The sequence below is a fragment of the Hemiscyllium ocellatum genome, chromosome 6 (assembly GCF_020745735.1).
Source record: "Hemiscyllium ocellatum isolate sHemOce1 chromosome 6, sHemOce1.pat.X.cur, whole genome shotgun sequence".
In the NCBI taxonomy this organism is placed as follows: domain Eukaryota; kingdom Metazoa; phylum Chordata; class Chondrichthyes; order Orectolobiformes; family Hemiscylliidae; genus Hemiscyllium; species Hemiscyllium ocellatum.
This window is the reverse complement of record NC_083406.1, coordinates 17387587-17411838: the sequence shown is the minus strand read 5'-3', so window position 1 is coordinate 17411838 and position 24252 is coordinate 17387587. Positions and strand designations below refer to the sequence as shown.

The 24252-nt window shown below is 42.5% G+C and overlaps 1 protein-coding gene across 1 annotated transcript in view; it reads left to right on the top strand.

The window, feature by feature from the left end:
• The window catches only part of itgbl1 (integrin, beta-like 1), a 223897-nt gene extending 209594 nt beyond the window's left edge, over positions 1-14303 (top strand). The window contains exon 11 of the mRNA XM_060826498.1: positions 14124-14303. Coding sequence (XP_060682481.1) covers positions 14124-14215 — 92 coding nt within the window. The 3' untranslated portion in view covers positions 14216-14303. The remainder of the gene's footprint in view (positions 1-14123) is intronic.
• The last annotated feature ends 9949 nt before the right edge of the window (positions 14304-24252 follow it).

Below are 24252 nucleotides of genomic sequence, written 5' to 3'. Positions count from 1 at the left end.
GATTCATTTTGGAAGGTTGAATTTGAATGCTGAATACAGGGATAAGGACAGGATTCTTGGCAGTGTGGAGGAACAGCAAGATCTTGGGGTCCATGTACATAGGTCCCTCAAAGTTGCCACCCAAGTTGATCGTGTTGTTAAAAAAGGCATATAGTGTTTTGGCTTTCATTAACTGAGGGATTGAGTTTAAAAGCCGCGAGGTTTTGCTGCAGCTCTATTAAACCCTGGTTAGACTACATTTAGAATATTGTGTCCAGTTCTGGTCACCTTATTATAAGAAGAATGTAGATGCTTTAGAGAGGGTGCAGAGGAGATTTACCAGGATGTTGCCTGGATTGGAGAGCTTGTCTTATGAAGAGAGGTTGAGTGAGGTAGGGCTTTTCATACTGGAGAGAAGAAGGAAGAGAGGTGACTTGATAGAGATGTACAGGGTAATGAGAGGCATAGATAGAGAAGATAGCCAGAGACTTTTCCCCAGGGCAGAAATGGCTGTCATGAGGTGGTGGTGGTGGTGGTGGTGGTGGGGTTGGGGGGGGGGGAGTCATTATTTTAAGGTGATTGGAGAAAAGTATAGGGGAGATTTCATAGGTAGATTCTTTACACAGAGAGTGGTGAGTGCTTGGAATGCACTGTCAGCAGTGGTAGAAGAGTCAGAGACATTAGGGACATTTAAGTGACTGCTGGACAAGCACGGGGACAGCAGTAAGTTGAGGTTAGATTGATCTTAGATTAAGATAAATGGTTGGCATAATACCATGGGCTGAAGGGCCTGTATTGTGCTGTACTGTTCTATGTTCTAGTTAGAAGAGTATATTATGAAACAGACTTAAAGAGGATGCAAACAGCTATTGATAAGTTAGATGAGTGAGCAAAATTGGGTAGATGGAGAATAATATGGGAAAATGTAAAGTTGTTCACTTGGGTAAGAAAAATGAAAAAGCAGAGTAATACTTTAATGGAAAAACTGCAGAATTTTGAGGAGCAGAATGATTTTAGATGTTCCAGTGCATTAGTCACAAAACGTCAGTATGCAGGTACAGCACATAATCAAAAAGGTAATGGGATATTATCCTTTATTACAAGAGGAACTGCATATAAATGTAGGGATGTTATGCTTCAGTTATACCAGGCATTGGTGAAACCATATCTCAAATACCATGCACAATTTGGTCTCATTGATTAAGGAAGGATGTAAATGCATTGGAGGTGGTTCGAAGGTTCAAAAGTAGATTGGCACCTGGAAAAGACAGGTTGGCTTTTGAAAGATAGCTTTGACAAGCTGTTTTCGATGTAGTTTAGAAGTGAGAGGGTGACATATTAAAGTGTATAAGATGCTGAATGGGCTTGACAAGGTGTATGTGGAAAAGTCATTTGTTCTTGTGGGACACTGTTTTAAAATTAATTGTCACCCTTTCAGAACAGAGATGTGGAGAATGTTTTTGTCTGAGCATTGTGCAACTTTGGAGTTCTCTCCTTTGATGGATGATGGAGATGGAGTCATTAAAGATAGATAGGCTCTTGATGGCAGGAGAGTCAAGAGTTATTGCAGATAGATAGGAATGCGGAATTCAAAATATAAACGCATCAGGCACAATCTTGTTAAACGTTTGAGCAGTTTTGAGGGCAAAGTGCTCTACTTTGGCTCTGTTTAATACATTTACAGGACCTCAGGTATTAAGCAAGTTCAATCAGAATGTGATCTACTTCCCTGCTGTCCTCTCTCCATTCCCACCTCCTTGCCACCCAACATTTCTGCAGCAGTCGTAGGGCTATGACGATCCGAGTGTGTGAAAATGCTACCAACTGGCAGGCTGCCACCTGAGTCAAGATTGATCTCCCCATCTGCTGATGCCCATCTTGAACAAGTGCATCCTTCCTGGATTGCCCCTATTGGTGTTGTCCAGTTGGACTTGACTGATCTGATCAGCCACTTTAGGCGTGCTTACCTCCAAGTCAAGAGGTTGTAAGTTCAAGGCCTACCTCAGAAATGATACTGCAATGATCAGACAGACAGTGGAGCAGCGAAGACTAGGGTTGTGAATTGAGGGACACTCCCTTCATTACTAGAATCCTGGACACAAAGACTCCAAGGGAATTGCCCCCTCCCCTGCAATCAGTCCCAACATCCATCTCCTCCACCAGCTCCAACACCCAGAGTCCATTGGCTATGATATCTGCTACCATACCTCTGGCTGTAAACCCAGGCCCTGGTATTTCGCCGCTGCCCCCAGCCCCAAATTCCATGCCAGCTTTAACACACCCACCAACAAGCTCCCTCCCCCATCTGCCGTAGGTAGTCCATCACTTACCTGGTACTAAAAACCTTAACTAACTTAACATCTTAGGGGAGGTGATGGCCTAGCAGTGTTATTGCTGGACTGTTAATCCAGAAACATAGGTGGTGTTCTAGGGACCTGGGCTCAAATTCTGCCATGGCAGATGGTGGAATTTGAATTCAGCAAAAGTCTGGAATGCAGAATCTAATGATGACCATGAATCTGTCGTCAATTGTCGTTAAAAACCCATCTGGTTCACTAATGTCCTTTAGGGAAGGAAACTACCATCCTTACCTGACCTCACGTACATGTGACTCCAGTCCCACAGCAATGTGGTTGACCTTTATCTGCTCAACTGGACAATTAGGGATGGGCACCAAATGCTGACCTAACCAGCGATGTCCTCATCCTGTGAATGAATTTTTAAAAACTGCCTAACCTCCATACCTGCCTGACATACCTACCCTTACTTACTATTAAGAGTAATGACTTGGAGGATAGGGCAGAGTGTAATATATCCAAATTTGCTTAAGATACAAAAACATGTGGGAAAGCATGTTGTGATGAGGACATGAGGAATCTGCAGGAAGATACAGATAGGTTGAGTGAACGGACAAAATCTTGGTAGATGGAGTTAAGTGTGTAGCTGTGCAGCCTAATAGGATGAATCAAGTGGCTGACGATTATTTAAATGGTGACAGATTCCAAAGAAGGTGCAGCACAGAGGGATCTGCATAAAACACAACAAGTTAGCATGCAAATGCAGTCAGTGGTTAAGACAACAGATTTAACCTTTATTGCAGGGGATGGGAATTTAAAAATGGGCAAGTCTTGTCATATCTGTACAGGGTGTTGGTGGGGTTGCACCTGGAATACAGTGTACAGATTTGGTCCCCGTATTTAAAAAAATAGATTTGTATTGGAAATATTTCAAAAGAGATTCATCTGACTATTCCTAGGGTGAAGGGGTTGACACAATGACTCTATTTCAATATCGGCTAAACACATATGACTTTATTCATTGGAGTTTAGAAGAATAAGGGGTGATCTTAATGAAACACACAAGATTCTGAAGGAGTTTCACAGGGTGGATGTTGTGAACAGGTTTACACCAGTGGTTGGTTTGGGGGGGGTTGGGGATCCCAAACTAGGAGACGCAGCTACAGAATAAGGGGACACTCATTTAACTGAGATATGAAAGCATTTCTCCTCCCAGAGGATATGAATGTTCTCTACCTCAGAAAGTTGTGGAGGCTAGATCACTGAAAGTATTTACAGAGGAAATGGGTCGATTTTTGAAATATTGAGGTGTTCCTGTCTATGAGGAGCTCACACAAAGAGACATTGAGGTTTGGAGCAGATGATCTTCACATGTATTTGAGATGGGCGGCACGGTGGCACAGTGGTTAGCACTGCTGCCTCACAGCGCCTGTAGACCCGGGTTCAATTCCCGACTCAGGCGACTGACTGTGTGGAGTTTGCACGTTCTCCCCGTGTCTGCGTGGGTTTCCTCCGGGTGCTCCGGTTTCCTCCCACAGTCACAAAGATGTGCGGGTCAGGTGAATTGGCCAAGCTAAATTGCCCATAGTGTTAGGTAAGGGGTAAATGTAGGGGTCTGGGTGGGTTGCGCTTCGGCGGGTCGGTGTGGACTTGTTGGGCCGAAGGGCCTGTTTCCACACTGTAAGTCTAATCTAATGTTAGATTATAGAGAATGGTGGGGCAGGTGGGCTTGGGGGGGGGCCTACGCCTGACACTATATCTTGTGTTCTTACATCGCAGCTCTCAGTATGTCTGTCACACTGCATGGACCTGCTGTAAAAGGGCCAGGGTTACCATTCCCAGACAATCTTACACTATGGTAGAACTGTGTTGATTTCAGCTGCATGCCACATTTCTGATGGACCTGGGATCAGAATTCCAAACTAGAAATGCGGAGTGCAGTACTAAAGTGAAAACAAAATGAGAGAAGTACCAATCTGGCTGTAATTGTCACTCTTTGGGGTGTTGAGATCCAGGCTGACACTCCCAGTGTATTACTGATGAATTGCAGCAAAGGGGGGGACACTGAAGGACTCTGCACTGTCACAGGGTCAGTACTGAGGGAGTGCTGCACTGTCACAGGGTCAGTACTGAGGGAGCACTGCACCTTCAGAGAGTCAGTACTGAGGAAATGCTGCACTGTCACAAGGTCAGTACTGAAGGAGCACTGCACTGTCAAATGGTCAGTACTGAGGGTGTGCTGCACTGTCAGAGGGACATTACTGAGGGAGTGCTGCACTGTTGGAGGGTTAGTACTGAGGGAGCGCAGCACTGTCATAGGGTCAGTACTGAGGGAGTGCTGCACTATTAAAGGATCAGTGCTGAGGGAGTGTTGCACTGTTCAAGGATCAGTGCTGAGGGATTGCCGCACTGTCAGGCGGTCAGTAATGAGGGAATGCTGCACTGTCCGAGGGTCAGTGCTAAGAGAGTGCTGCACTGTCACAGAGCCTGTATTGAGGGAGTGCTGCACTGTTGGTGGGTCAGTACTGAGGGAGCACTGCACTGTCAGAGAGTCAGTATCGAGGGAGGGCTGCACTGTCAGAGGGTCAGTGCTGAGGGAGGGCTGCACTGTCAGAGGGTCAGTACTGAGGGAAGGGTGCACTGACAGAGGGTTAGTGGTGAGGGAATGCTGCACTGTCAGAGAGTCTGTATTGAGGGAGTGCTGCACTGTTGAAGGGTCAATACTGAGGGAGCACTGCACTGTCAGAGAGTCAGTACTGAGGTAGTGCTGCACAGTCATATGGTCAGTACTGAGGGAGGGCTGCACTGTCAGAGGGTCAGCACTTAGGGAGCACTGCACTGTCAGAGGGTCAGCACTGATGGAGTGCTGCAATGTCAGAGGGTCAGTATTGAGGGAGTGCTGCACTGTCAGATGGTCAATACTGAGGGAGCACTGCACTGTCAGAGGGTCAGCACTGATGGAGTGCTGCAATGTCAGAGGGTCAGTATTGAGGGAGTGCTGCACTGTCAGATGGTCAATACTGAGGGAGCATTGCGCTGAAGAGGGTCAGTACTGAGTGAACACTGCATTGTCAGACGGTCAGTGCTGAGGGAGTGCTGCATTGTCAGAGGGTCAGTACTGAGGGAGTGCTGCACTTACATTGGATTAGTACTAAGGGAACACTACACAGTCCAAGGCTCAGTACTGAGGGAATGCTGCATTGTCAGAGGGTCAGTACTGAGGGAGCACTGCATAGTCCAAGGGTCACTGGTAAGGGAATGCTGAACTGTTAGAGGGTCAGTTCTGAGGGAGAGATATCCTGAGAGAGGGTCAGAACTGAGGAAGCGCTGCATTGTCAGACAGTCAATGCTGAGAGAGTGCTGCACTGTCAAAGGGGTCAGTACTGAGGGAGCATTGCATTGTCAGACAGTCAGTACTGAGGGAGTGCTACACTGTCAAAAGGTCAGTACTGAGGGAGCGCTGCATTGTCAAAAGGTCAGTACTGAGGGAGCGCTGCACTGTCAGAAGGTCAGCACTGAGGGAGCGCTGCACTGTCAAAAGGTCAGTACTGAGGGAGCGCTGCACTGTCAGAGGGTCAGTACTGAGGGAGTGCTGCACTGTCAGAGGGTCAGTACTGAGGGAGCAATGCACTTTCGGAGATTCAGCACTGAGGGAGTGCTGCACCGTCAGAGTTTCAGTACTGAGGAAGTGCTGCACTATTACTGAGGGAGTGTTGATGGAGCATCAATACTAAAGCAGTTCTACACTGTTGGAGGGGTAGTGATGAAGAAGTAGAGGATTAGTACTGAGGGAGTAGTACTAAGGAACAGTATTGAGGGAGCGCTGCACAATCAGAGGGATTTAGATTAGACTTACAGTGTGGAAACAGGCCCTTCGGCCCAACAAGTCCACACCGACCCGCCGAAGCGCAACCCACCCATACCCCTACATTTACCCCTTACCTAACACTACGGGCAATTTTAGCTTGGCCAATTCACCTGACCCGCACATCTTTGGACTGTGGGAGGAAACCGGAGCACCCGGAGGAAACCCACGCAGACACGGGGAGAACGTGCAAACTCCACACAGTCAGTCGCCTGAGTCGGGAATTGAACCCGGGTCTACAGGCACTGTGAGGCAGCAGTGCTAACCACCGTGCCACCGTGCCGCCCATCCTCTATTGAGGGAGAATGGCACTTTTTGACAGGCTTCACTGATGGGATGCTACACTGTCAGAGAGCTTCCTGAGATGGTGCTCTACTTTAAGAAGGATATTACTGGAAGAGCTACACTGTGAGAGGTGCAGTACTGAAGGAATGCTATTTTGTTGCTGGGGTATTACGGAGAGCGAGAAAGAGAGTTAGACTATTGGTAGATCAGTACTGAAGGAACACCCAACTGTTTGAGCTTCAATTCTGAGAATGTGCCACACAGCCAAAGGTCAAGACTGATAGAATGCTGTGCTGTCAGTGAATAAGTTTAAAAGAACTGCTGCACTGAGGAAAGTGCCAGGAACATTCCTTAGTCTTTCAATATCCCATACAAGGGGGTTTGCACCAAGACAGTGCTGCATTGCTGGAGGGGCAATTTAGAGGATTTTGCTATAGTCTCAGAGGCATTACTGGGGGAATGGTGCAGTATCAGGCACCCACACTAAAACAGCAACTTTTTCACAGAGGGCAACACTGATGATACCCTGCAATGTGGGACAGGTAATACACTAAAGGAAGGCTTCAATGTCAGTATTGAGGGAGTGTTACAGAGGAGCATAATTGAGGTAGTGTTGTCCTGTCAGAGAGGCAGTACTCCCTTAGTAACTAAGACAGTAACATGCTGTCAGATGGTCAATACTAAGGAAGTGTTGCATTGACAGATGGTCAATCCTTTGGAATTCTGTACTGTCAGAGTGGCAATACTGAGGGAGTGTTGCATTGTTGAATATTGGACAAGTGCTGTCAGTTTGATGGAGTGCCGAACTGTTAAGAGATTCCGTTCTGAGGAAGCACTGCATTGTTGGAGGATCATTACAAGGAACAGCTGTATTGTCAAAGGGCTGGTGCTGAGGAGTGCAATACTGTTGGAGGTGCAACACCAAGCAAATGCCACACTTTCAAAGGAACTGCACTGAAGAAACATTGCATTACTGTAAGGGCAGTGCTGAGGGGCTGCTGCACTCTCAGAGGTATAACGCTAAGGGAATACTAAAGGAATAAGGAAATGTGGGTGGCACGGTGGCACAGTGGTTAGCACTGCTGCCTCACAGCGCCAGAAACCCAGGTTCATTTCCCACCTCAGGCGACTGACTGTGTGGAGTTTGCACGTTCTCCCTGTGTCTGTGTGGGTTTCTTCCAGGTGCTCCAGTTTCCTCCCACAATCACAAAAATGTGCAGGTTAGGTGAATTGGCCATGCTATATTTGCCTTAGTGTTAGTAAAGGGGTAAATATGGGGGAATGGGTCTGGGTGGGTTGCGCTTCAGCGGGTCGGTGTGGACTTGTTGGGCTGAAGGGCCTGTTTCCACACTGTTAGTAATCTAGTTCTTACTGCACTTTTCAGATGGTATGCACAAAAGAGTGCGGCACTGTCACAGGCAGTACTGAGGAAATGGTGCACTGTTGGATTGTCAGCATTGAGGTAGCACCACACTGTTGGAGGGGAAGTAACAAGAAAACACTGCATTATCAGAGGAGCAGTATTGACGCAGTGCTGCACAGCCAGAGGGCAGGCTGTTAGAGCAATACTACTTAAAGTGCTGCATTGAAAGATGGTCTGTATCGTCAAAGTGCTGCAGTCTGATGTTCCCTTAAATAGTACCCCGCTAATAGCATGGCACTCCCTCTTTGCTGCTTGAGAATTACAAAGGATCTGCAATATTAAAAAATTGGTCATTTTGTCAAAGTGGCCACTGCACCACATGACCCTTCTCCCATCCATCCAGACCTTTCTCCCTCATGTGGCCATCCTGCTTCCGATAAAATGTGTCTTTATTATTCATCTCAACCACTTCCTGTGGTAGCATCTTCCATATTCTCACCACATTCTGGGTAAAGAGGTTTCTCTTAAATTTTCCCATGGATTTATTGATGAGAATCTTATATTAATGGCCAACAAAATATTAAGAATGGTGTAAATCCTGAATAACAGAAAATGCTGGAAATACTCAGCAGGCAAGGCATCATCAGTATAGAGAGAAACAGAGTTAATAATTTAAATTAGTGACTGGATAATGTATATATGGTCCTTTGGCTTGGATTCTCCCATTAGTGGAAACATCATCTTTACGCTTATCCTCTTAAACCCCCCTCCCCACTTCACAAAAGAACTTTATCAGATCAGCTCCCAGCTTCTCTTTTCCTGAAGAAAACAATAAGTCTGTTCATACTTTCCTGAATATTATAAACACATGGTTTAGACACAAGCTTGCAAATCCATGCTGAATATATCTCAGTGCCTCTATTACCTTACATTAATGTGAAGACAAGAACTATTCACAATGTTCTGGTTCTGCTACTTACTGTAAGATGCCTGGCTGAACTCAGTGTTCAAATCCTTGTGTGTGACTCAAACTGACAAGCTCCTGGCTGATGAAACAAACCTTCATTCACTTTCTAACCACATATAGATTTTCTTTCCTGAAGGAATTAATTAATATAGTATTAGATTATTATCCACTGCCCTGTTAGTGTAACTGGGTGAGAAGAGACAATTGGTGGTTTCTCCTAGTACTCCTATTGGATTTCTAATTTGTCTCAGCCACCAGCCACATATATGCACTACACATTGTAATAGAGGAACACTTAGCCCCTCAAACCAATACCATAATTCAGTGAGATAATGTCTGATTTATGGCCTTATTTCATATGGCGTGTCTTTGTCTCACATCTCTTAATACCATTGGTTAACAAAAGTCCATCATTGTAACATTAATGACTGGTCTATAACGTTGTGCCAATTCTGGAAGAAAATTTTGAAATCTAACATGCTTCCATGTGTAGGAACATTTCAATCCTGAAAGATCAGGCTCTAATTTTTGGATGTGTGCCCTAGTCCAAAATCTCCAACCAGTGGAAAATACTCCTTCCTATCTTCTCCCTTCAATACCTTGAAAACTTAGATCAAATCGTCCCTTGACCTGCTAAATCCAAAGGCATGCCACCCTGGTTTGTGCTATTTCACCTTGTAATTTAACTCTTAGATATTATTCTGGCAAATTTGCACACCCTCCAAAACCAACATGTCCTTCTTAAGCTGAGGTGACTAGAACTGCTCTCAGTAACCCATGTGTCATTAACAAGGTACAGATCCTTTGTGTTTTGATTTCTCTGTTAATAATGTAGTGCTCTGAGTTGGGGAAGCATTACATCATTGCACTTTCAAAAATAGAATTCATAAATTTCAATGTAATACTCTGCATGAGATTGAACCAATAATTTTTTTTACAATCTTAACACTGTGCATCGCTGCATTTCAGCAATCATTTTATCTTTTTGCTAATGGTATTGTCTACAAATTTCAGTGAACAGTTCAAAATCCAATCTTAGATTGCCTTATAAATTACCACTAAAACTGATTGTCTGAAAACTGACTTCATTGTTATTTGTGGGTGTCTACTTTACACAAGGGCTTCCAAATCTAAAGTACTTCATTGGCTTAAAAATGCTCTTGGAAGGCCCGAGGCTGTGAAAGACACTGTGGAAACTATTTAATTTACTCATGGGACGTGGACGTCGCTGGCTGGGCCGGCATTTATTAGGAGAGAGTGTGGTCTGTGGATGCTGGAGATCAGAGTCAAAGAGTATGGTGCTGGAAAAGCGCAGCCAGTCAGGCAGCATCCAAGGAGCAGGAGAGTCGACGTTTCGAGCATAAGCTCTTCATCAGGAATGTGATGAAGGGCTTATGCCTGAGTCGTCGATTCTCCTGTTCCTCAGATGCTGCCTGGCCAGCTGTGCTTTTCCAGCAGCACACTCTTCAGGCCATCATTTATTGCCGACCCCTAGTTGACCTTGAGAAGGCGGTGTTGAACTGCCTGTAGGTTGCTCACAATGCTTTAGGGAGGGAATTCCAGGATATTGACCCAACGACGGTGAAGGAATGGCAATTTTTTTTTAACATCCGGATGGTAGTGGCTTGAAGGGGATCTTGCCAGTGTTGGTGTTCCAAAGTATCTGCTATCCTTGTCCTTCTGGATGGAAATGACATGGGTTTGGAAGGTGCTATCTAAGGATCTTTGGTGAATTTCTGCAGTGCATCTTACTGATAGTACAAACTGCAGCTACTAAGGGTTGGTAGTGGATGTTTGTGGATGGGGTGCTGATCAAGTGGGCTGCTTTTTCCTGGATGGTGCCAACCTTCTTGAGTGTTGTTGCAGCTGCAGCCATCCAGACAAGTGGGGAGTATTCCATCACACTCCTGACTTGTACCTTGTCGACAGGCTTTGGGGAGGCAGGAGGTGAGCTACTCATCTCAATATTCCTAGCCTTCTGATTTGCTCTTGTAGCCACTGTGTTTATGTGGCAAATCCAGTTGAGTGTCAGGTCAATGCTAATCCCCAGGATGTTGATAGTGGGCAGATTCGGTGATGGTAAGGGGCAGTGGTTCGACTGCCTCTTGTTAGAGTTGGTCATTTGTGTGCACAAATGTTAATTTTGTTACTTGTCTGGCCAAACCTGGATCTTGGCCAGATCTTGTTGCATTTAAACATGAACTGTTTCAGTATCTGAGGAGTAGTGAACATTGTACAATCATCGGCAAAAATCTCCACTTCTGACCTTATGATGGAGGGAAGGTCATTAATGAAGCAGGTGAAAATGGTTGGGCCTAGGAAATGACGCTGAGGAACGCAACGTTTTCTTTCTGACTGAGGGAAGATTTCACAGAAGAATGAGATAAAGTAAATCTACCACAACATGAGTGCAAGCCACTTACATGCAAATTTTCTCAATTCTTTACACTGAAAATTGACATAACTATGGACTTGCAAAAACAAGTTCTAGAAAATTCTGAATAAGTTGCTGAAAGCTGCTTAAAATATGTTGTCACATGAGGAAGAAACCATTTTGAGTGGTGACATTGTGTAATTTTTAAACGTCTCTACAAGGCTGGTTTCTAAATTCTATATTTGTTCTAAAGTCACATTGCACAATTCACTCCAACAATCTGTGCCTCAATCCTATGGACAGAAGCCATAAAATAGCTGGCCTATCAAAACGTGAACCTTCGCCATATTTATACCTCTTGACAAACCTGTATGAAATTCCATGGAAAATGGTGAGAAATGTTTAAGTCAGTGGAGAGTAAGAGAGAAAGCAAATTAGTTTCTAACAAATATGGGGAATAAAAATTTGCTTTATTCTAAAATGCTATGTCCAATCATACATAACTCAAAAGCAGCACTTTTGCAGTAGAATTATTTATAGAACATTGTCAGAATGAGGAAATGTTTGACATTCCAATGGTTAAACTAAAGATTTACACAGGGATTAACGATGTCACATTAAGTAGTACATCAGCAACAGAAGGATCTTGAGAACAGCAAATAGCATTTAAAAAAATTAATTCATAACTCTGAGCATCACTTGCAAATCCCTAAATGTCCTTGAGAAGCTGGTGGTGAGCAGTCTTCTTGGACCCTCCTGTTCAGGAGGGAAATCAAGGATTGTGACCCACTAACAAATACACGCTCACGGTCCTTGTCCTTCTGGGTGGTGGAGGTCAGTGCTGAATTAAATAATGCAGCTTTCCTGGTATTTCTGGAATTTCTGGTTTCCTGCATTTACTATCACAGAACACCTTTAAATGCCCTCCAGTCATAGCTGCAATTATTTTTGAAATGGATGAATCTGCAGCTCACATTGAAATGGTACGAATATATTTCAGATTAATGGTGATACTGAAGAGAACAAAATTGGATAGCAGAATTTATTTTTTAACAAAAAGCTAATAAGTTCTGCCAAATTGCATTATAGAAGTTACAGAAGGAAGCTATTTGACACATTGCGACTGTCACGTCTCTAAGATAGTAGCTCTCCCATTTCTTTTCCTCATCGCCCTGCAAATTGTTTCTCTTCAGAGAATTATCCAATTCCTTTTTGAATTGAATCTTCCACCAGTCTGGAATTTGGAAAGCTGGTGTACTCCAGATCTTCACTACTCTCTGTGCAACAAGCCTTTCTTCATGTTGCGATTGGATTTTTTTGCTAATCACTTTAAATTGGTGTCACCTGATTCCTACCTCTTATGATTTGAGCCCATCTATACTGTCCAGTAATCTCATGATTTCAAAGATGTCTATTAAACTTTCTGTCAATTTTTTCTTCATGAAGGAGAGTAGTATCAGATTCTTCATTCTATCACTGTAACTTCAGTTCTACTATTCTTCTAAATTTTTTGTGCGCTATCTCTTATACTTTCACATTTTTCTTAAAATGCACGACCCAGAATTGCATTCCAGCTGAGGCTGAACCAGTGCGTTTACCATAGCTACCTCACTTTTATAATCTATGTCCCTATTTATACAATCCCAGAACACCATACACTTGAGTTTCACAATCTGCTCAACAGCTTCAACAATTAACCACTTATTCCCCCAATAACCTGTATTCCCACACACCAACTGCAATGCTTCCCTTTACTTTAAAATGCCTCCGTTCATTCCTCCGAGCACCACTTCACACATTTGTGTATTAAATTTAATCTGCCACATGTCCGCTCATTCCACCGGCCTGACGACATGGTGTTGAGGTTTATCACTGCTCTCCTCACAGGTCACAGCGCATCTAAGATTTAGTCATTGACAGATTTTGAATTGTGGCTTACACATCTAGATACAAGCCATTAACATTTATCGAATAATATCAGTGCTTCTCATACTGACCACTGGGGAACCTCACTCTTTCACTTCCTCCCGTCCAAAAATCAACTGGTTGTTGCTATTTTCTGTTGGCTGTCACTCAATCAACTTCATCGCCATGCCTCTATTTGATGCAGTTTAACTTTGCTGACATGTCTGTACGTGCCACTTTGTCAAATGATTTTTGGGAGCCCTTAGATCAACCACCTTAGCCCCATTAACTCATCCCATTTCCTCATCAAAAAGCTCAAAAAAGTTGGGTACACAGCAATTGCCCCACACAGCAAATTTGTGCTGGTTTAGTTTGTTTAATCCATTTTCCAAGCAACTGTTCATTTTGTCCCAGACCACTATTTCTAAATGTTTTAGTTCCACTGAGGTTAAACTGAATGGAATGTAGTCGGGTTTACGTTTATAGCATTTTTCGAAAACAACAAGTAACATTTGCAATTCTCCCATTCTCCTGACTCTAAAGTGGGATGGAAGACTGTAAACAGTATTTCCATAATTTCCATCCTTACTTTCTTCAGTGTCCTTGGATGCATCTCATCTGATCCTAATGTCTTATCAACTTCCAGTACATGTCAGCCTAAGACCACCTCTTTAATGGTTAGCATATTCAACTATCTCCTCTTTCAATATGATTTTAGTCAGAAGCCACATGACACCAGGTTATAGTGCAACAGGTTTATTTGAAATCACATGCTTTCGAAGTGCTGCTCCTTCATCAAGTGAAATGATTTCAGAAACTTGTGATTTCAAATAAACCTGTTGGATGATAACCTGGTGTCATGTGACTTCTGCCAACACTGGCACCTCAACAATATGACTAAATCAAGAATTGTAAACCATAAAATCTTTCAATTGGGACTCTTCCCAGAACTGCCAAGATGTTGATCAAACACCTCTGAATAATATGATGTTAAGGGACAATGACAGAGGTAATCTACAATTTATTTAGAGAATCAGCACTCCATACTCTTGCGTTGTAACTGGAACATGTCTTTCTTTGCAACACAGGGAACGGTGTCTGCGATTGTGGAATCTGTAACTGCTTTGATGAATGGACCGGGAATGCCTGTGAACTCTGGATGGGCTTGGAAAGCTTCTGAAGATTGCACACTAATGGGGAGGACTCTTGAATATGGTTTATCTTCTGCTGCACAACTTATGATATTATCAGAACCAGCCTTTGAAACATGCGAGAATTTACTTGGTAACATATCGATGTTAGATTTGCTACTTGGCTTGTACCATCAGAAACTAATAGCTTCATTGCCAACGCATCAATATAAGTGGCAAATGACCTTTAGTGATAAATGTACTAGGTTTATTAGCATGAGTGCCAGACAGCCATGGTTCTATTATACCTTTTAATGAGACTAGCTTCAATAACTAATAATCTACAGATATGCCAGCAAACTGTTTTCTTGTATGCCAAGCAATTGCTTAGAAATTGAGGTCATAGCTATAATTTTGGCTGTTGGAGGCAAATATGCCACTCATTATGAAGAGAATCTGTTGTCAGTAAATCTGCAGACGGCCAAGAACTTTGACTCATCTGCAAATGATTGTTGCAATAAATATGGACTGGTTTTAGAAACTGCCTGTTCTGACAGTCACTCAATAGTAATTTAAACAACTCCTCTACTTTGTGTAGCCTTTCTCAATCATGCTTTTACAAAGATGTACTTAAACTTGGGATAAAATAAAAGATATTTTGGAGCACTCTCTGTGATTCTCCAATCTGTACAAACTCAAACCATTATTTCTAATACCAGATGAAATGGTTAATTTCTCCATTGGAAGAATTCCTGAAAAAAGGCTTCAATATAAGACGGTCACGAATAAATTCAATAGGAAACTCAAGAGATTGATGAGAATGTGGAATTTGGTACCATAAGGGGAGGTTGAATAAACAATATTTAACATCTAATACACTTAAGAGAAAGCTGGATAAACTCACGAGAGAAAGCAGCATAAGGATAAAAATGAGATGTGGAGATGACATGGAGCCGAAGGAGACTCAGGAACAGCAAAATCACCAGCATGGACCGAATGGCACTATTTCTCTGTTGTACATTGTGCTTATGTACACAGTGTTACAAGTGATGTTGCTTGTCAGGAGTATGATTTCTATCATAAAAATGTTGTGCACAGCTGGTGTATGGAAGAAGGATTCACATTTTTGGATCATTGAAATCTCTCTTGGGGTAGAAGTGACCTGTACAAGAAGGATGGATTGCACCTAAATTGGAAGGGGACTAAAATACTGGCAGGGAAATTTGCTAGAATTGCTTGGGAGGATTTAAACTAGTGAGGTGGAGGGTTGGACCCAGGGAGATAGTGAGGAAAGAGGTCGATCTGTGATGGGTACAGCTGACAACAGAAGTGAGTCAAACAGTCAAGGCAGGCAGGCAGGAACAAGGTAGGACTGTGGGCGGCACGGTGGCACAGTGGTTAGCACTGCTGCCTCACAGCACCTCAGACCCGGGTTCAATTCCCGACTCAGGCGACAGACTGTGTGGAGTTTGCACGTTCTCCCCGTGTGTGCGTGGGTTTCCTCCGGGTGCTCCGGTTTCCTCCCACAATCCAAAGATGTGCGGGTCAGGTGAATTGGCCATGCTAAATTGCCCGTAGTGTTAGGTAAGGGGTAAATGTAAGGGTATGGGTGGGTTGCGCTTCGGCTGGTCGGCGTGGACTTGTTGGGCCGAAGGGCCTGTTTCCACACTGTAAGTATCTAATAAATTGAAATGCATTTATTTCAATGCAAGAGGCCTAACAGGGAAGGCAGATGAATTCAGGACATGGGACTGGGATATCATAGCAATTACAGAAACATGGCTCAGGGATGGGCAGGACCGGCAGCCTAATGTTCCAGGATACAAATGCTACAGGAAGGATAGAAAGGGAGGCAAGAGAGGAGGGGGAGTGGCATTTTTGATAAGAGATAGCATTACAGCTGTGCTGAGGGGGGATTTTCCCGGAAATACGTCCAGGGAAGTGATTTGGGTGGAACTGAGAAATAAGAAAGGGATGATCACCTTATTGGGATTGCACTATAGACCTCCTAACAGACAGAGGGAAATTGAGAAACAAGTTTGTAAGGAGTTCTCAGCTATCTGTAAGAATAATAGGGTGGTTATGGTAGGGGATTTTAACTTTCCAAACATAGACTGGGACTGCCATAGTGTTAAGGGTTTAGATGGAGAGGAATTTAAGTGTGTACAAGACAATTTTGTGATTCAGTATGTGGATGTACCTACTAGGGAAGGTGCAAAACTTGACCTACTCTTGGGAAATAAGGCAGGGCAGGTGACTGAGGTGTCAGTGGGGGAGCACTTTGTGGCCAGCGACCATAATTCTATTCATTTTAAAATAGTGATGGAAAAGGATAGACCAGATCTAAAGGTATAGAAAGGATAGGTTGAGTGAATCCTTAGAAGAGTATAAAGGCAGTAGGAGTATACTTAAGAGGGAAATCAGGAGGGCAAAACGGGGACATGAGATAGCTTTGGCAAATAGAATTAAGGAGAATCCAAAGGATTTTTACAAGTATATTAAGGACAAAAGGGTAACTAAGGAGTGAATAGGGCCCCTCAAAGATCAGCAAGGCGGTCTTTGTGTGGAGCCACAGAAAATGGGGAGATACTAAATTAATATTTTGCATCAATATTTACTGTGGAAAAGGATATGGAAGATATAGACTGCAGGGAAATAGATGGTGACATCTTGCAAAATGTCCAGACTACAGAGGAGGAAGTCCTGGATGTCTTGAAATGGTTAAACATGGATAAATCCCCAGGACCTGATCAGGTGTACCCTAGAACTCTGTGAGAAGCTAGAGAAGTGATTGCTGGGCCTCTTACTGAGATATTTGAATTATCGATAGTCACAGGTGAAGTGCCGGAAGACTGAAGGTTGGCAAATGTGGTGCCACTGTTTAAGAAGGATGGTAAAGACAAGCTAGGGAACTATAGATCAGTGAGCCTGACCTCGGTGGTGGGCAAGTTGTTGGAGGGAATCCTGAAGGACAGGTTGTACATGTATTTGGAAAGGCAAGGGTTGATTTGGGATAGTCAGCATGGCTTTGTGCGTGGGAAATCATGTCTCACAAACTTGACTGAGTTTTTTGAAGAAGCAACAAAGAAGGGCAGGGCAGTAGATGTGATCTATATGGACTTCAGTAAGGCGTTCGACAAGGTTCCCCATGGGAGACTGATTAGCAAGGTTAGATTTCATGGAATACAGGGAGAACTAGCCATTTGGATACAGAACTGGCTCAATGGTAGAAAACAGAAGATGATGGTGGAGGGTTGTTTTTAAGACTGGAGGCCTGTGACCAGTGGAGTGCCACAAGGATTGGTGCTGGGCCCTCTACTTTTTGTCATATACATAAATGATTTGGATGTGAGCAGAAGAGGTACAGTTAGTAAGTTTGCAGATGACACCAAAATTGGACGTGTAGTGGACAGCGAAGATTACAACAGGATCTGGACCAGATGGACCAATGGGCTGAGAAGTGGCAGATGGAGTTTAATTCAGATAAATGCGAGGTGCTGCATTTTGGGAAAACAAATCTTAGCAGGATTTATACACTTAATGGTAAGGTCCTAGGGAGTGTTGCTAAACAAAGAGACCTTGGAGTGCAGGTTCATAGCTCCTTGAACATGGAGTCGCAGGTAGATATGATAGTGAAGAAGGTGTTTGGTATGCTTTCCTTTATTGGTCAGAGTATTGAGTACAGGAGTTGGAAGAAAGTGAGGACTGCAGATGCTGGAGATCAGAAAATGTGTTGCTGGAAAAGCGCAGCACGTCAGGCAGCATCCAAGGAGCAGGAGAATCGATGTTTCGGGCATAAGTCCTTCTTCAGGAGTTGGCAGGTCATGTTGCAGCTATACAGGACATTGGTTAGGCCACTATTGGAATATTGCGTGCAATTCTGGTCTCCTTCCTATCGGAAAGATGTTGTGAAACTTGAAAGGGTTCAGAAAAACTTTACAAGGATGTTGCCAGGGTTGGAGGATCTGAGCCACAGGGAGAGGCTGAACAGGCTGGGGCTGTTTTCCCTGGAGTAGGCTGAGGAGTGACCTAAGGTTTACAAAATTATGAGGGGCATGGATAGGATAAATAGACAAAGTCTTTTCTCTGGGGTCGGGGAGTCCAGAACTAGAGGGCATAGGTTTAGGGTGAGAGGGGAAAGATATAAAAAAGACCTAAGGGGCAACTTTTTCACACAGAGGGTAGTACATGTGTGGAACGAGCTGCCAGAGGAAGTGGTGGTGGCTGGTACAATTGCAACAATTAAGAGGCATTCGGATGGGTATATGAATAGGAAGGGTTTGGAGGGATATGGGCCGGGTGCTGGCAGATGGGACTAGATTGGGTTGGGATATCAGGTCGGCATGGACGAGTTGGACCAAAGGGTCTGTTTCCATGCTATACATCTCTATGAGTCTATGACTCTATTAGAATGGTGTTGTCCTATGAAGATGCATCAAAATTCCCATCGGATTGCCAACTGTATTTGGACCCCTGAACATTTAATCACGTGAAGACCTGCCTTCAATTTGCCACCACCTCTCCCATGTTGCAAAATCCTACTATGTCCATCCTCTGTGCCCACCTCTTGGTACCAATCAGAAAGTGGTGAGTTCTCATCGTTAATTGGTCGATCCTCCTTCATCAGGCAAACAGCATTTATTCCCCAGTCTTCCAAATTTTAATCACAAAAGTAAGGATAAACCTTCAAATATAAAATCATGGGATATAGGAGCAGGCTTAGGTCATTTGAACCTGCCTAGCCATTCAATAAGATCCTGGTAGATCTGATCGGTACACAACTTCCCTTTCTTGTCTGACTCTTCAAACTCCTGGCCCTTTCCACAGCATCCCATCCCATCCCAAAACCCTTGATTGCCTTGTGATTCAAAAATCCGATTATACAACCTTCAATATATTCAATTACCCAATCATGAGATTTTTGAAGGTTAATGACCCTCTCAGAGAATGTGATTGTTGGTCTCAAATGGGCAATGGACTCTTTGTTCTGAAACAATGTTCCGAGGTTCACCTGTTAATGGAAATATCCTCCCCGCACCTTCTCTGTCATTGCCTCTCCCCATAGAATCTTATGTTTTAATAAAATAATTTCCCATTCTTCTAAACTTCCTCTAGAGGAAAATGAAAGAAACACTCAATTTATCTTGAGTTCTGGTGAGGAGTCACAAATCTGAAACATTAAGTCCATTCCTCTTTTCACAGTTACTGCCAAACATGCTCAGTATTTCCAAAATTTTCAGTATTTATTTCATGATTTATTGCATCACTCCTCTGACTTTTCTCCAGGGTTTTGCTTATTCCAGGATCCCCAGCAATTAGGGCAATCCTGGAGGGCCAGCATCATTTGACCAGTTGGTAAGATATGAAGGTTAGTGAAGGAGTCACCCTCTCAGCGTCACAAATAGGACTTTTTATGACTTAACCCCTACGGCGTTAGGTATTTAATGATGCATCTCTTCTTTGCTGAGCTTCCTCTTCATTCCATTTGCCCCAGCAACACCTTCTCTTAATAATTAAAAAAAAAACAAATTCCATCACTGAGGAGAAAGTGAGGTCTGCAGATGCTGGAGATCAGAGCTGAAAATGTGTTGCTGGAAAAGCGCAGCAGGTCAGGCAGCATCCAAGGAACAGGAGATTCGACGTTTCGGGCATAAGCCCTTCTTCCTGTTGCTGTTTTCAAAAATATGACTCAGTCCCATCTCTCCCTCGCCAAGGATGTGAGTTCAAATGCGTATCTGGCCAATGGAGTTTTTGATATATTGGCCAGTTCGATCATTTTCATAGAAAGACTGCACAAGCAAGTTTCCATTTGCCATTACCTCTATTCATTATCTCTAACAGTAACTTCCTCTTACAAACCAGCTTGCCCAACATTGAAGCACTACTCAACCAAAAACCAGTTCTGTTGAATAGGACACATATGTTCACTGTGCTTGACACCAGCCTCCGGAAGTGTCTGCTCCCGTCAGAACTCAGCTGTGTCAAGAGACTTTCTGGAGACCAGTGGATACACTTTAGGGACGTCCTCACATCCCTGAACTGGTTAAATATTCTACTGACTCAAGGGAGGTAATTGTGACTGACCAAAACAGCGAGGGCTCATTCAGGAAGGAACTGAGCATAGTGGAAAAGTGCTGAGGAATCAGATGCTTCAAAGAAGTTCATAAGATACAGGAGGAGAATTAGGCCATTCAGCCCATTGAATCTGCTCCACCATTTGATCATAGCTGATATACTCTTCACCTCCCATTTTCCTGCTTTCTCTCCATATCCCTTCAACCCATTACCAAAAAATCTGTCTAACTCCTTAAATTTATTCAATATCCCAGCATCCACCGCACTTTGGGCTAGTGAATTCCACAGATTCACAACACTTTGGAAGAAGCAGATTCTCCTCAACTCTGTTTTAAATTTTTCAATGCCTTATCCTAAGACTATGACCTCTCGTCCTTCAATGCCCCACAAGGGGAAGCAGCCACTTAACGTCTATTTAATCCAAACCTTTTGTCATCTTGAATACCTCAATTTGATCTCCCCCCACATTCTTCTAAATTCCAGAGAGTATAGGCCTAAACTGTTCAATCTCTCTTTGTATGACAAACCCCTCATCTCTGGATGATCTCTGGGATCAATCTCGTGAACCTCCTCTGAACTGCCTCTAAACGTCACTACATCTTTCCTCAAATAATGGGAACAAATATGTGCACAATACTCCAGTTGTGGTCTCAACAATGCAACAATACTTCCTTATGTTTATATTCTATTCCTTGAGCTATAAAAGCCAAAATTCCTTTCACTTTCTTTATTATCTGCTGTACCTGCATGCTGGTCTTCTGTCTCTCATGAACAAGGACACCCAGATTCCTCTGTATTGTAGCAGCCTGAAGTTTCTCCCCACTTAGGTAATAGGTTAGGAAAAATAGGTCCCATTTTTCTGACCCAAATGCTTGACTTCACACTGATTCAAGTTAAACTCCATCTGCCACATTTTGGCCCACTTTCCTAATATCCATTTGTAAGGATTTTATTTCCTCATTGCAATTTATCATCCCACCTATTTTTGTGTCATCCACAAATCTGTCTGTGGAGCCTTCCAATCCTGTATCCAATGTAGATTGCAAATAACTAGGGCCCAAGGACCTAACTCTGTGGCATCTTCTAGTTATTTCTTGCCATCCAGAAAAAAAACATTTATCCTGACTCTCTCTCTTCTGTCCATCAGCCAATCATCTATCCAAGATAATAAATTATCGCTAATCCTATTCGATCCAACTTTGTGAACTAAATCAAATGCCTTCCAGAAGTCCAGGTATAGTACATCTACAGGATCACGATTATCCACTTTGCTTGTTACACAAAAGTCCAGATAACCCATCAACCCTCAGGGAGAGTCTTTAGGTCGGTTGTGGGACTTATCGACTTGGAACCCATTGAACCAGAGTTGAAGTCAAGAATCCCTGACCCCAAGGGTCTGCCCAAGGGACACAGTCTCTCTTACAACTATCTGTGAACTGTGTTATTCAACCCCTTGAATAGAACTGGACAAGTTGAGGTGAATTTTCTTCAGTCAGAGGATTATGAATCTATGGAATACTGTAACCTCAAAACACACTGGATGTGCAATTATTAGTATGTCACAACACAGGCCAATGGATATTTGGACAATAATGTAATTAGAGGATATGGTGAGAGAGCAGAAAGTGGAGTTGAGATAGATGGTTACTTAAGATTGCAGTGATTCATGAGACTGAATGGCAAGCACCTCCTTCTTGCTTCTATTGTTCTTCGACTGACAGAATATCTCTTTCACCTTGAAGCATTATTCAAAAACAATTTCTTCAGGGTATGGTGGCAGAACTGCTGCGAATATATTTATTAGCATTTCCTGATTAATTTGAGCAGGTAGTGACTTTTTACTGCGCTGGGTGACTGTTTGTAATAGAATGGCTTGTTTAATTCATACATTCGCATAAACCTAACAATCTTCAGATTAATGCTTGACACAAACACCAAACACCAGTCTCCCAGACTAGATGTTTTTTTTTATTTGTGACTGTATTAAACTACACGCCTATTTGATTCCAACAGTCGTATCACACAGAAGTGCCTAACATCAACCACAATTCAACAGCGATTTCTTGAGACCACTTGGGGATGTGATTTTTAGTGCCAAAACAATTCAGGATGTGAACTATTCTATAGTTCAAAGGTTGGCACAATATAAATCACAAGTCCAATTCTGGAGTCAACTGCAAAAAAGGGTTATCATCACACTTCACTCAATGTTGACCTGATGAGCACACAGAAAAAGAAAGGATGAAAATATTTGTGGAAAAAAAAAATCTGGAGCTAAAATGACATTTCCTGGTTGTCCTTCCTTCTTCTTAGATAGCACCAGAGATTGCTAGTCACATTTCAATAGTGCAAAGTGTATGGGCTATGGTTGGACTGTGTCTTCATAGAAATATTTTATTCAATATGCTGTATTTGTGTACAACAAATGATAATAAACATTTAAACTGTACAATGCAGACAAACTTTTTTGCATATATGTATGTAAATTTAGTAATACATACCAACAGTTCTTGATACATACAACCTACTACATGCAGTTCTGTTTCATCAATGCCATCCTCTTCCCATGCAACAAATGAGACAACAGACAAAATAGGAACCAAAGCACAAAGAATTAACATCTCTCTCTGCTGTATGTCTCTCTAAAAACAAAAACATGAAAAGAAGTAATTTGTCAAGGACAACCATTCATTTGGAAAAAACACACTCACTGACAACTTATGAACAAAGGAAAACAAAAAGGGGGTTAACAACTATATACTCATTGTCATTAACAAAAATAAATTCAGCCCAAGTTTAATTCATCAATAGTTTTGTGAAGGGCAAATGATAAGAGTTCACTGTCAAAAACTTCAAGTTGTATGTGATCTTCTCCATGTGGTCTCTGGTCACGCCTGCCCCCATAAAGCCAAAATCAAAATTACTCTTACAAGTAGTTTCATTTTCAATCACAGCATTTAATTAGCTCAGTACAGAGACTCCGCGCTGGCTGACTGATGTGCTTAAATCTTCTTTTCTGTTCCTTTTTATTTAAAAAAAAACACAATTCGGTCATTGGACAAACAATGAGTTATAAATTGCTAAAAGTTCTCAGATGTAACACATTAGCAGCATAGCAGCAGCAGAGCGACATTTCCTATTCAGTAAGAATCTGCAGAAATATTTTGTAAAATAAACCAGAAATATTAAAAAGAAAAAATACTTATTGAATTGATTCCAAGCTTGTTAAGAACTGCGAAACCTGCAGCTGACAAACAATTCTTTGTAATGCAGAAACACTTTGACCATCTATATTACAAGTAAATCTTATGGGAAAGTGAGAATATGTTTGCACAATCTGGTTGAAAATAAAATGATTGAAACATACTGAATAGTACCAGACTATAGAATGGCTTTCAATTAGTACAATGCTCATCTTTGAGAATTCACATTTATAAAGTCCTACTCATCAGTTTCCTAAATTAGTTTTCCTTCACTGATATAATGACACAACTCACAGTGTAGCGAAGTCATTATTTTTTGATTTTAAATTAAACTCAATATTCACATTCCTCTCTTTTTTTCAGTTAAATGCATTTTTCATGTTTTGCATTCTCCATTACATTGAGTCTCGTCATATATATAGTAAGCGGCCATGAATCTCACGACTCTAATCTTTGTTTTGAGGCAGTGGTGTTCGTAAACATGTTGAAAAGTAATTTTCATTCAACAAATGACAGTTTTAGCTAGGTCTAGGGGACTCGCACTTGATTTCATTTTGGTGATACTGTCATTGCGTATTATATTTCAAAAGATTTCACTTAGCTTGGTAAGGATAGATTTTCCTGAATTAATTATGACTTTTTTGCCATTTTACTGAGTTTACTTACTTACTTACTTAGACACCCTCTCAAGTCCCATGTTTGGGAATTATATTATCTTAAGCTTCTGTTCAATACACATCAGAATAAAGCACTTCTCACTTGGTAGAATTACAGTAGAAACTATATTGAAGAAACTTACTATTAAAATT